At 44.1% G+C, this 13,988-nt stretch overlaps 2 protein-coding genes across 12 annotated transcripts in view; one reads left to right on the forward strand and one right to left on the reverse strand.

The window, feature by feature from the left end:
* Positions 1-2,901, forward strand: part of UBP1 (upstream binding protein 1) — a 54,487-nt gene extending 51,586 nt beyond the window's left edge. For 4 of the 7 annotated variants that reach the window (XM_031032696.2, XM_081823751.1, XM_081823783.1 and 1 more), the window contains one exon: positions 886-2,901. In XM_031032696.2, the coding sequence (XP_030888556.2) occupies positions 886-956 (71 nt within the window). In that variant the 3' untranslated portion in view covers positions 957-2,901. The remainder of the gene's footprint in view (positions 1-885) is intronic. The other 3 variants (XM_081823772.1, XM_031032695.2, XM_006737596.3) reach the window with 1 other exon arrangement.
* Positions 2,902-4,016: 1,115 nt separating this feature from the next.
* FBXL2 (F-box and leucine rich repeat protein 2) overlaps positions 4,017-13,988 on the reverse strand; it is a 50,621-nt gene continuing 40,649 nt past the window's right edge. For all 5 annotated transcript variants that reach the window (XM_081823841.1, XM_081823816.1, XM_081823825.1 and 2 more), the window contains 2 exons: positions 5,810-6,022; positions 4,017-4,937 (listed from right to left, as the gene is read on the reverse strand). In XM_081823841.1, coding sequence (XP_081679967.1) covers positions 4,830-4,937; positions 5,810-6,022 — 321 coding nt within the window. In that variant the 3' untranslated portion in view covers positions 4,017-4,829. The remainder of the gene's footprint in view (positions 4,938-5,809; positions 6,023-13,988) is intronic.

Genomic DNA, 13,988 nt, shown 5'->3' on the forward strand with positions numbered 1-13,988 from the left:
TTAAATGAAAATTATTACATGAGGAGAAGAGACTTAAAAGTCCAGTGAGTTAAGATCCAAATCCAGTCCGAGCACAAAAGCTGCAGCTCGAAGAGCAGGTCCTGCACCCCCCTTCCCCGGGAGGCGCTCTTGAAGGGCGGAGTGCAGAACAGCAGCGCCCTGCATTTGCCACCCCGTCGGCGGCGTGGTGGCTCCAACCTGGGCTGGCTCACTTCCTCGTTCGCTGTCACAGCATCTTTGGCTTAGTGCTCTTCTGCTCAGCGTTTTGTCGTCAAAGCAATACAGCTTTTTACTCTGCAAAACTCAAAATTGTCTAAAAAAGGAAATTCATACTGTAATCGGATGGTTGTGTTCCATGACAGCAGGGGACGTTGCTAACGTCAGACACCACAGGACATCCCCTCCAATCTCAGGATGCTGTCTTTCAGAGTCCTGTCCTCATGAAAATATTTCTTTTGTTCCTTGGTGGATGCCTGTACCGCTTCTAGCCATTTCCTGAGAAACACTAGGCCGTCAGACAAAAGTAGTGATATTTTCAAAACGTTTCAGATCTGCCTCTGAGGAGCTCAGAGCTGATTTCCAGGGAAGGTTGGATGGATGCACTCAGTGTGTGTGTGTGTTGTGTGCAGTTGGCTGTGCCGGGGGCCTGCCGCGGCGTCCACACCCACTCCCGCGCCCCTTTGTTTACGCCGCCTGGGCCGCTTGTCTCCATCCCCGCATGCCCCAGAGCGGACCGGCAGCATGGGCCCGATATCAAAACGTAAAATACCTCACCAGGGACTGTGTGCATGCTCTTTCTCTAGAATCATTTAAAGGTAGCTTCAAGTGGGACGGGAAACTGCAGCTTTCTGGGAGTTTTCAGTTTAACGGCCTTGGTTTTCCTAGGCCTGCCTGAAAGAACTGTGTGTCACATCTCTTTTTTCCTGCAGCTGAGAACGGTGATGGTATCCACATAGTTTTGAAGTGACGTCATACTTAGTCTGAACTATATTCAGTACCAAATAAAGTCACGCTTAAAAGTGTGTGAAGACTGAATCCAAGAAGTCCTGGGATTGGATTTTAGCGTATGAAATGTTTCATATTGAAAACACAAGATGACCTTTCTAATGAGCTGTATGAGAGGCGAATCTCCTCACTGTCACTGCCATAGCCAAGCATCCTCGTGAGCGTGAGCACATCGGGACAGTGCGCGTGTGGCTCTGGGGGCCACGTGCCGGCGGGGCTGCCTGCTTCTCTGGCAGAGGCCAGTAGATACAGTTTCTAGAAGCAGCCTTTGCTGTCTTTTTACACTGTATGCGGTTTGGAAATGAATGTAAAACATACTGTGGGCATTTACCTTTCTGTGCCAGTTTGGCTTTTATGGCCTGAACCTTCTGCTGCCCCAGAGCGGGGGTGGGGGACAGTGCTGTCGTGGAGCCGGCATGGAATCTGTCTGCAGGTGCGATGTGCCGAGACCGTGATCGCGGGTCAGGTAAGAGGCTTGGCGCCTTCTCGGAAGAAATCATGTCTGAGGGTGTGTGTGACGGGCTCGTGCCAGATCGGGGAAGACCCAAGCCAGGAAGTCAGCCTTGAAACAAACTGCATTATCAAGAGTACCTTGGTGAGAGGATCAGTGTAAATCCTAATAGGTACAAAGACTTTTGTGTTTCTGCTTTGTCCCAGATTTATTGAAAAACCTTTTGCTTTTGCTTCCATTTTTAGCATTTTGTTTCTGGTTTTCATTTTTGAACCCCCTTGCCTTTTAAACTCATGTGGTGTTCCTCCCTTTCTCTGTCCCTCCCCACCCAGCACCATCCTATTCTTAAAACATTTTTAAAGCCCTGTCCCAGACAATGGAAACAGGTGACCTAGGTGGGGGGAAACGTAGGGTCATTTCTGATGTGCTTTAAGGGGTCTTTGTTATCAACAAGTTGAAATTATTCACGGCAATTGAGATGTCATAAATGAAACACTAAATTGTAGTGTAAAAATTCTCCACACTTCTGAAATATAGGAGCTTTAGTATAATCATGGGTAAATATTTTGGTGATTGAGAGGCTTTCTTAAACACCACATAATAGCTTCTTCTATAAAAAGGGTGCCTCTTCCACAAAACCAAATGCTTGTCTGCCAGTACACTTCTCAAAGGGAGTCCACTGCTTTTGCAATTTTCCTGTCTTTTCGATTCCCTCTGCCCAGAGCCTTCCCCACACGCACCGGGAAGCATCTGTGAGGCCTGTGGTGTAGCAGACCAGTTCTTTAAACTTCAGTTCCCCTTTAACTATAGCTTCTCTGACCAGTTATGCAGCTGTCTTGGTTCTGAATGTGTTATTTGAATCTTATCTTTGTTCTGGCAGAAATAGGAACGAGTAATTTGGGCTTTGAAATCTCCCAGAAGACAGACTAGTTCAGTGGGTAAAAGCTTTGACCTTCTGTGTTTTATTCTTAAAGGGTTATTGGATACAGAGAAGCCCAGTCTCTAAATATTTTCATCTTCAGTTTGAAAATATCTGTAACTCCTATAGGCCCTAAAAGCAGAGTAATATTTCCTTTCTGTCATCTCCCTTTGCTTTCATATGAACACGTTTTCTGTTACCAATCACTTGGGAAAGAAGTGAGCATATCTCTTGTTTCAGATTTTTGCTTGTCTGTTTAGCATTCCTTTTTGAGTCTCAAGGTATATGGAACAATAAATGTCATTTAAGGCTGTGTGCTATTTTGAATTCCTCATCAGGTTTTAGAAGTGGGGTTAAAAACACTTAAAAGCTCATCAAACTTGAAATTATACCAAGCAGCATTGAACATTAGTCTGTCCCAGTGAAGCAGGTTAAATTATGGCACCAGCAAATTTGTTACTTTGTTTTTTTAATAGTAGGATGTATACATTTCAGTATAATAAATGTTTTCCGATTGTTTTGCAAACGCGTGTCTCATTTAAAATACCGGTTCCTGACGGTATCCCCTCAAGTCCTGGAATCGAGGGGGTTCCGTGCGTGTGTTCTGAGCCCCCCCTAAGCCCACATATTGTAAGAGGTGAGGCCTATGTGTTGTGTTCTTTTCAGTTTTCTCAAAGCTGATGCAACGGAGGACAAATTATTCCATTCACTGTTCCACTCCTACAGAGGAAGCAAACCTGATTTTCTCATCTGAGAAACCTCACCTGAGCTATTCCTGTCTTCTAATGAGGTCATAGGTCATTGAGGAGTGAGTCCAGTAACTGATAGGTTGTGTCCTGGCTCAAAAAAGACAGCCCTGGTCATAGAAAATTTTAAAACAGAGACTATAATTTACTGAAGCAAGTCTGTGTATTATGTTCTTTATTTAAATAGCTTCCTGCATCAGACATGCCCCCACACGTAGTGGTGTTAAATGTGTATGAAAATAACCACTGCGGTATATACGCACACATTCTAGACCTGGGAATATGGGAGGATCTCGTCAGGCGGTGAGGTCCTCAGGGCTTGAATGCTTATTCTGATGATCTTGTTAAATTAAGGGATCGTGTATGCACCTGCCTTCTCTTCCCCTGTGCCCCTAAATGGTCCGTCTGATGCAAGCACGGCTGGTCGTGGGAAAGCACCGTATAGGGCTTGCTGCTCCACTCCAGCTTCCCGTGAGCTCCGTGCTCTTCGTGGTGGGGAATGGCTGCTAGAAAGGGTCAGCTGCCATGAACACTGAAGCTGACGATGTGAGAGTGGCGATGGGTTCCTAATCTTCATAAATATCACACATGTGGACAGCACAGGATGGAAACTAGAGCTTATCTGATTTTAGATAATATGAGGAAGGTCTGAATTTGGAAAATGGTTTCCCATCCAATGGTTTTGCTCAGATTTGTCTGCCATTAAGGTTATAGCAATAAAACCCTCTGACTTAAGCATTGCAATGGTTTATTCATTTTTATATTGAGTCTAAAAGGTGCCAACACTTTACTGATCTGAGTTTTAAGTGTGTACAATTTTTGAATAGTTCTGGTGTAACTTGATTTCTAAGATTTTAAAATAAACTTGGAAAAAATCACACCCATTCTACATGCATCCATTCATTATTTTTAATTGATTATATATATTATAGATAACTTAATGATTAGCTTTTCTCCTAGAACAAAAATGCACTCTGTGCTGTAGCGCCTGCCACAGCTTATTTGCAGTCTGGCCACACAGACTCTGAGTTGTGTTTGTTTAGGTTTTGGTCCCCGGAAGTGTATATGACAAGTTGACAGAAACAGAAAGGTGAAGACCCTGCTCCACCCAGTTCAGAGTCCTCATTTCTTTGGTGTCTCATGGAAACCTAACTTGCCTCCCACCTAAGTGTCTACGTATAAAACTCTCAGGCATCACGAATTTGCAGTACAGGTCACTTTGAGAAAGTTGCTATTTCATCTTCAAAGTGGAAAAGTCCTGCTAATCAAAATGAAATCAGTGTGAATTAAAGCAGGCCACTGGCTTAAGTATCAGGTAGAAAATCAACAGCTTACTCTTTCTGCTCGATTTGTGCTAACACTGATGGGCTGTTTGAGGAATGCTGACAATGCCAACAGCAGGACTTTGGTACCTAAGAAGGCACCCACCTCTTAAGAGATCCAGGTCTCCTGCGTGGTCCAGGCTGCGCTGAGACCACTCTTGCCGGGTGTTGGCAGACACAAGGCTTTGATTCAATTGCATCGTAGCAGATTAAAGGTGAAAACTATCACCAGAGTTACTGCAGTCCCTACTGCATTCTTTTACCTGTAAATGTCTTTCCCGATGGAGAACCAAGAGATTTGGGTGAAGGTGGAGCAGGTCAGGAAGACTCAGGTCTTCTCTGGAGGAAGGGACACCTCATCGTGCCTTGGGCTCATGCAGCCGCCGTCAGAGAATGACACAACACCTGCACAGTCGCTGTCCACTTCCTCCCACTGCTGTCGGGGGGGTGACAGGAGCAAAGTAGGCATGGACTTTGACATGAGGGAGTTGAGCCTGGAAGCAGAAAGCAGACGGACGTGGAGTAGTCATTACATGCATATTTGGAGGGCTACAGGCACAATCCTAGACAAGCCCACAGTTCTCCATGTAGAATGGACTCTCCTTGATTCTCAGGCAAATAGCAGAAACAGAATTTCTGGTGTAGGCTAGAGCTATTTCTGTTTACAGGGGACCTGAAGCGAAGAGACCCGAATATCTGCCCGGGGCGGTCAGGAGTCCTATATGTACATCGAGCAGACTCCGCACAGCTCCAGCACCTGGGGCAGCTCTGGGAGGTAAATGCAAAGCTGCCTCAACTTAAAGCCTATTCAAGAAGACTAGGTGAGGGGCGCCTGGGTGGCTCAGTTGTTAAGCATCTGCCTTCGGCTCGGGTCATGATCCCAGGGTCCTGGGATCGAGCCCCGCATCGGGCTCCCTGCTCAGCGGGAAGCCTGCTTCTCCCTCTCCCACTCCCCCTGCTTGTGTTCCCTCTGTCGCTGTGTCTCTCTCTGTCAAATAAATAAAAATCTTAAAAAAAAAAAAAGACTAGGTGAACTACCTGGGGGGAGAAAAGCCACTTTCTACTTAAGCCCTGTTCTCTGGAAGTTAACCAAGACCATGGTCTCCTTCCCACTGGTAATGACCTTAAGTCTCTTTCCTTACAACGTTCTGATCACTGAACTCTGGAACCTTCTGCCCCACACCCATTCTGGAAGTTGAATCTGCCAGGGTGAGATCTAATAAAATTTTGAATAAGAAGACACTTGAGGAATACATCAGTTTGCATCACTATAAGCTTAGGATAAAATGTAGAAGATGGAGTCTTGACATATTCATTGTTTGCTTAGAAAGTGTGCCAGCACCCCCACCCCCACCTCTGCCCTTACCCGCATCCGCTTGATGCCCGCGCGGGTAACCTGCTGGCAGTCGTACAGCTCGAGGCGCTCCAGGCCGCGGCAGTTCTCCAGGTGCTCCAGGGCCACGTCGGTGATGAGGAGGCAGTTGTCCAATTCCAGAACCCGCAGCCTCTCGTGACCGCAGGTGCTGTTGCTCAGGTGCAGGATCCCGTCATCTGTGATGAGCTCACAGTGGGACAGACTCTGGAACAAGAAGACACACGCCGATGTTTGTGAGACCTGCTCTTTCCAAGGCTCCAGGCCTGTGAGAAGCACAGAAGCTGGCCCGAGCAGGGTCCTACGGTAACCGCTTATCACAGGAGGATTAAACACGAAACCTTAGGGTCCTGTGGCCATGGGTTCACTGCAGCTCTTGGTGGCCTTTCTCATCTTTCCAGTTATGTAAAGATGGACATCAAATTGTAGGTGATGATACAGTTGGAAGAGGACAATGTGAGCGGATCCTGAACTCACCTCCCATAAATTCCCTGATTCCACAGCTACATAAAGGACAGCCTACTCTGGAAAAAAAACTCTAAAGACTGACTGACTTGTACACATTGAATGAATGAGAGAAGGTCCAGGTCACAGGGGGTCAGAGAAGCTGGGACACAATCTTGCCATAAGTCCCACCCCCAATGCAGCGACTCACAGCTGGGAGGGAACTCAAAACTACAAAACAGCCTGAGGAGCAAAGGGTTGAACCGCACGTTGGGCATCCCAGCTCTTAAGATCTGTACCTGAGAGATAAACCCCTAAAATACCTAGCTTTGAAAACCAACAGGCTTACATCCACAGGACCCACGAGACTGGCGATCCCAGCAGCTCTTAAAGGGCTCACACACTTGAACTCACCCACCTCAGGGCCCAGCATGGACATGGCCTGTTGAAGGGTGCCTGGACTTTGTGCAGGAGAGGCTTGTTAATACTTGTCTTGTAACACTGGCCTGAGGGTCAGGCATCTGATTTGACACATTTGGGGGCATGCTGGGGTACTCTAGGTGTGGGGACTGGTGGGCACCCATCTTTGTGCACTCCCTCTATCTTGCTCCAACTGGTGGATGCTTTAAAAAAACAAAAAACCCTTTTAGGCTTTTTTCTTTTTCTACTTTTCTTTCTTGGTAGGCACCATCTCTGTGCTCTCCCTCTGTCACTCCCCAGCCAGTGGGCGCCAACTTCTCACTCTCCCTCTGCTGTGCTTCAGAACACCATTATCTCTCAGGAAGGAACTTTTACAAGTTCCTTTTACAAGTGTCCAGTGCCCTGGTTTTATATCTGGTACCTTGGTTTTTGCAGCTGCTGCTAGAGGGCACCTCTACATCTCCTGGCCCTGGGGGCCAGTGGGGCTTATGCTGGTGGGCCTCACAGGACTGTAACCAACAGAGAAAGAGTTCTTAAATGGCCAGTATCCCCAGGGCACAGCAAGAGGCAACAGGCCCAGGAGTTCAGTCTGTAAAAGAGGCCTAACAGCTTATCATCACAGCTGCAGCCTGAGGGGCAGGCTTCTAATTAAACACATCTAAGGGCTGACTATACCTACTGGAGACCTCTGGAGGGCACCAGGATCTCTCGGAGGGGAGCTTTTATATGCATCTGGTGTCCCAGTTTTACTTCTGGTGCCCCAGTCTTTGGGACATGCTACTCAGGGATGCTCCTTGATCACCTAGCTCTGAGAGGATTCTGAACTCATCTCCCATAAACACCCTGATTCTACAGCTATAATAGATGAAAAAAAGTGGAGGTAGCATAAGGGACTTACGGGACAACATCAAGTGGACTAACATTCATATCATAGGGCTCTTGGAAGGAGGAGAGAAAGGAGCAGAAAAATTATTTCAAGAAATAATGGCTGAAAACTAACCTAGGGAAATAAACACACATCCAGATCCAGGAAGTCTAGAGAGTTCTATAAATATGAACCCCAAGAAATGCACACCAAGACAGATTATAATAAAATGTCAAAAGTTAAAGAGAATCTTGAAATCAGCAAAAGAAAAACAACTTGTTATGGACAAGGGAACTCCCATAAGACTGTCAGCAGATTTTTCTGCAGAAACCGCAGGACAGAAGGGAATGGCATGATAACATTCAAAGTACTGAAAGAAAAAAATACTTCCAGCCAAGAATACTCTTAACTAGCAAAGTTATTCAGAATTGGAAGTAAAGAGTTTTACAGACAAGTTAAGGCTAAAGGAGTTAATCACCTTACTAAACCAGCTTTACAAAAAATATGATTTTTTTTTAAAGATTTTATTTATTTATTTGACAGAGAGAGACACAGCGACAGAGGGAACACAAGCAGGGGGAGTGGGAGAGGGAGAAGCAGGCTTCCCGCCGAGCGGGGAGCCCGATGCGGGGCTCGATCCCAGGACCTGGGATCATGTCCTGAGCCGAAGGCAGATGCCCAACGACTGAGCCACCCAGGCGCCCCTGTTTATTTTTTTTTAAAGATTTTATTTATTTGAGAGAGAGAGAGTGAGAGCATGAGAGGGGAGAGGGTCAGAGGGAGAAGCAGACTCCCCACTGAGCGGGGAGCCCGATGTGGGACTCGATCCTGGGACTCCAGGATCATGACCTGAGCTGGAGGCAGTCGCTTAGCCAACTGAGCCACCCAGGCACCCCAGCTTTACAAAAAATATTAAAGGGACTTTGTCGAGATGAAAAGACAGGGCACTAATTCATAAAATGTGAAAGTATAAATCTCACTGGTAAAGGTAAATATATAGTAAAGGTGTAATGAATGAATCATCTATAGAGCTATTAACTAAGGCTAAAAAACAAAACAAAACAAAAAACAACAAAACCTGAACTACTAACAAGTGATACACAAGTGATACACAAGATAAAAAGATGTAAAATGTAACATCAAAAACAAAACGGAGGAGGGAGGAGGGGTAAACGTAGAACTTTAGAATGTAAGCTGTTATCTGGGGCGCCTGGGTGGCTCAGTCGTTAAGCGCCTGCCTTCGGCTCAGGTCATGATCCCAGCATTCTGGGATCGAGCCCCGCATCGGGCTCCCTGCTTGGCGGGAAGCCTGCCTCTCCCCCCTCCACTCCCCCTGCCTGTGCTCCTCTCTCACTGTGTCTCTCTCTGTCAAATAAATAAATAAAATCTTTAAAAAAAAAAAAGAATGTAAGCTGTTATCATAAATAGACTTACAAATATAAGTTGTTATATGTAAGCCTCATGGTAACCACAAAGTAAAAATCTATGGTAGATACACAAAAGATAAAAGAATCTAAGCGTACCACCAAAAGTCATTAAACTATAAAGGAAGAGAACAAAGGAACAGAGAGGAACTATAAAACAGCCAGAAAACAATTAACATAATGGCAATAAGTACATAACTATCAATAATTACTTTAAATGTAAATGGGCCAAATTCTCCAATCAAAAGATAGAGTTGGGGCGCCTGAGTGGCTCAGTTGGTTAAGCCCCAGGTCATGATCCCAGGGTCCTGGGATGGTGCCCTGCGTCAGGCTCCCTGCTCAGCCAGGAGCCTGCTTCTCCCTCTCCTCCCCACTTGTGCTCTTTCACTATCTCTCCTGCTATCTCTCTCTCAAATAAATAAAATATATATATATTTTTTAAAGATTTTATTTGACAGAGAGAGACACAGCAAGAGAGGGAACACAAGCAGAGGGAGGGGGAGAGGGAGAAGCAGGCTTCCCGCCGAGCAGAGAGCCTGATGCGGGGCTCGATCCCAGGACCCTGGGATCATGACCCGAGCCGAAGGCAGACGCTTAACGACTGAGCCACCCAGGCGCCCCTCAAATAAACAAAATCTTAAAAAAAGAACCCCAAAAAACAAAATACATAGAGTGCCTGAATGAATTAAAAAAAAAAAGAAAAGACCGATTTATATGCTGCCTATAGGAGACTCACTTTAGGTGCAAGGACACACACAGACTGAAAGTGAAGGGATGGAAAAAGATAGCCCATGCAAATAAAAACCAAAAGAAAGCTGGAGGTAGCCATACTTATATCAGACAAAATACACTTTAAAACACTATAACAAAGGACATTACATAATGATACAAGGGGTCAATCCAACAAGAGCATAAACATTGGTAAATATTTATGCACCGAACGTAGGAGCATCTAAATATATAAAGCATATATTAACAGACCTAAAGTAATAGCAATAACAATAATAGTAGAGGGCTTTAATACCCACTTATATCAACAGGTAGATCATCCAGACAAAATCAGTAAGGAAACATCAGCTGTACACAACATATTGGAACAGATGGACTTAACATATATATACAGAACATTCTATCCAAAAGCAGAATACACATTCTTCTCAAGTGCACATGGAACGTTCTCCAGAACAGATCATATGTTAGAACACATAAGAAATTGTAGTAAGTTTAAGATAAAAATCATTATCAAGCATTTTTTCCAAGCACAATAATATGAAAGTAGAAATAATTACAAGAAGAAATGTGGAAAATTCACAAATATGTGGATATTTAACATGTTACTGAACCACCAATGAATGGGTCAAATAAGAAATCAAAAGAGAAATTTAAAAAATGTCTTGAGACAAATGAAAATAGAAATGTAAAAACCAAAATTTATGGAATGCAGCAAAAGCAGTTCTAAGGCAATAGTTCATAGCAATAAAATCCTACCTCAAGGAATGAAAAAAGTCAAACAACCTAACTTCACACACACCTTAAGAAACTATGGAAAGATGACAAAGCCCCAAATCAGTAGAGGGAAGTAAATAAAGATCAGAGAGGACATGAATGAATGAAAGAGACTAAAAAGGCAATAGAAAAGATCAATGAAACTAAGAGCTGGTTCTATGTAAAGATAAGCAAAATTGACAAACCTTTATTTAGACTCACCAAGAAAAAAGAGAGGGCTCAAATAAATAAAATCAGAAATAAAAGAAGAGATGTTACAACTGATACCACAGAAATACAATAGATCATAAAAGACTCCTAAGAACAATTATATGCCAACAAATTGGACAACCTAAAAGAAACAGGTAAGTTTCTAAAAACAAAGACCAACCAAAACAATAATGAAGAAATAGAAAATCGGAACATACTGATTACTAGTAAGGAGACTGAATCAATAATCAACCTCCCAACAAAGTCCAGGACCAGATGGCTTCATTTGTGAATTCTACCAGATATTTAAAGAATTAATACCAATCATTCTCAAACTCTTCCAAAAAAGAGGAGGGAACATTTCCAAACTCATTTTGCCAGGCAAGCATTATCCTGATACTAAAACTAGACAAAGACACTACAAAAAATGAAAATTACAGACCAACATCTCTGATAAACACAGATGCAATAACCCTCAACAAAATATTACCAAACCAAACAGTACATTAAAAGAATATTACACCACAATCAGGGGCGCCTGGGTGGCTCAGTTGGTTAAGCGACTGCCTTCAGCTCAGGTCATGATCCCAGGGTCCTGGGATCGAGTCCCGCATCGGGCTCCCTGCTCTGCGGGGAGCCTGCTTCTCCCTCTCCCACTCCCCCTGCTTGTGTTCCCTCTCTCGCTGTGTCTCTGTCAAATAAATAAATAAAATCTTTTAAAAAAAAAAAGAATATTACACCACAATCAAGTGGAATTTTTATTTCAGGGATGCGAAGATGTTTCAACATTTTCAAATCAATCAATAGGATACAGCATATAAGCAAAATGAAGGATAGAAATCATATGATCATCTAAATAGATGCAGTAATAGAATCTGACAAAATTCAACATCCATTGATGATAAAAAAAAAACAAAAAAACCCTCAACAGTGGGTAAAGAAGGGACATACCTCAACATAATAATGACTGTATACGACAAGCTTATAGTTAACATCATACTCAATGGTGAAAAGTTGAAAGATTCTCCTTTAAGGTGAGAAACGAGATAAGGATGCCCACTCTTGCCATGTTTATTCAACATGATATTCAACATGAAATCCTAGCCAGAGGAATTAGGCAAGAAAAAGAAAGGCATCCAAATTGGAAAGAAGTAAAAAACTGTTACTATTTGCAGATGACACAATGTTATATATAGAAAACCCTAAAGACTCCACAAAAAAAAATCAGAATAAATTCAGTAAAGTCTCAGGATACAAAATTAACATATAGAAACTGGTTTCATTGCTATACATTAATAATGAGCTATCAGAAAGACAAATTAAGGGCCACCTGGGTGCCTCAGTTGGTTAAGTATCCAACTCTTGATTTCAGCTCAGGTCATGGTCATTTGATCAAACCCCATGTCTGCTTCAGATCCCCTCACTCCCTCTCCCTCTGCCCCACGACTCACATTTGCTCTCTCTCTCTAAAAAAAGAGAGAAATTAAGAAAACAATCTCTCTTACAATTGCATCAAAAAGAGTAAAAAACCTAATATAACTTTAACCAAGGAGGTGTAAAGGACCTGTACTCTGAAAAATATAAGACATTGATGAAAGAAATTTAAGATGACACAAATGGAAAGATACTTTGTGTTCAGAGATCATAAAATTTCAAATTGTTAGAATGTCCATACTACTCAAAGCAATCTACAGATTCAAGCAATCTTTATCAAAATTCCAGCTGCGTTTTTCATAGAAATATAGAAAAATCCTGGGCAACCCTCTTGGGTCCCCTGCCTCTTGGGGAGCTTTGTACTATCACACAATAACTATGGATCAATAAACTTTGCTTTGCTGCCTACCAAAAAAAAAAAAAAAAACCCAAAAAACCACACACACACACAAAAAGGAAAGGAAAAGAAATATAGAACCATCTTAAAATGTGTATGGAACCAAAAAAGACCCTTATTAGCCAAAGCAGTCTTGAGAAAGAAGAACAAAGCTGAAGGCCATCACACTCCCTGGTTTCAAGCTGTATTACAAATAATGCTATAGTAATCAAAACAGTACAGTATTGGGGCAGAGCAAGATGGCGGAGGAGTAGGAGACCTGGATTTCGTCTGGTCTCAGGAATTCAGCTGGATAGGGATCAAACCATTCTGAACACCTACGAACTCAATAGGAGATCGAAGAAAAGAATAGCAACAACTCTCTGAACAGAAAAGCGACCACTTTCTGGAAGGTAGGATGTACGGAGAAGTGAATCCGAAGCAATATTCGGGAGGATAGACGGCGGGGGAGGGGGCCTCCCTCGGCCGCTTCTGGCAAGTGATAGAGCTGTAGAGCACAAAATCGGAACTTTTAGAAGTCGGCTCAGCTGAGAAGTCGCTCCGGTGGCTAAGTGGGGGGTGGAACCCTCACTGGGACAGTGTGGTCTCAGGACCCTCAGGGTCACAGAAAGACCGGGGGTGCCTGAGTGCGGCAGAGCTCCCAGGTATCAGAGCGGGGAAGCCGGCTGCAGAGATGGAGCCGAGGAGCGGGCTCTCAGCTCAGGGTTGCCATAAACCGTGATCCGCGGCACAGTCGGGCCCCTGCTCCTCCAGCAGGGACCCAATAAGCAGCAGAAATGGGGAGATTCCCCTTCCTCCCCCGGGAGGAGCAGCGCGGGAGCGCGCTGCAGGGATCTGCTGGGTTTGGAGACTCCACGTGGGGTCGGGTGCCAGAGACAGAAATGCGCGGTCACAGGCCGGGTGAGCACGGAGTGCGGCCGGAGACCGAGGAGACGGGAGTGACTGACGGCTTTTCTCTGGGGGCTCACTGAAGAGCAGGGCCCCAAGTTCTCGGCTCCTCCGGGGCGGAGATTGGGAGGCCGCCATTTTCACTCTCCACCTCCAAAGCTGTACGGAAAGCTCACAGGGATCAAAAGCTCCAGAGAGCAACCCGAGCAGATTACTTAGCCCGGACAGGGCAAGGGCGGGGCAATTCCGCCTCCGGCAAAGACATCTGGAAACCACGGCAACAGGCCCTTCCCCCAGAAGATCAGCAAGAACAGCCAGCCAAGACCAAGTTTACCGATCAATGAGAACGGCAGAACTCCAGCGCTAGGGGAATAATGCACATAGAATTAATGGCTTTTTTACCATGATTCTGTAGTCTTTCAAAGTTAATTTTTTTTTTGAATTTTTCTTTTTCCCTTTTTCAACCAACATCTTATCAATCCGTTTTTTAAAAAACATTTTTATTTTTCATTTTTAGAGTCATATTCTATCCCTTCATAGTAGTTACCCGTATTTTTGGCATATATATATAAGTTGTTCTCTCTTTAAAATTTTGAGATAGTTTCT

Source organism: Leptonychotes weddellii, chromosome 1 (genome assembly GCF_054177405.1).
Source record: "Leptonychotes weddellii isolate Sample4059 chromosome 1, ASM5417740v2, whole genome shotgun sequence".
Classification (NCBI taxonomy): domain Eukaryota; kingdom Metazoa; phylum Chordata; class Mammalia; order Carnivora; family Phocidae; genus Leptonychotes; species Leptonychotes weddellii.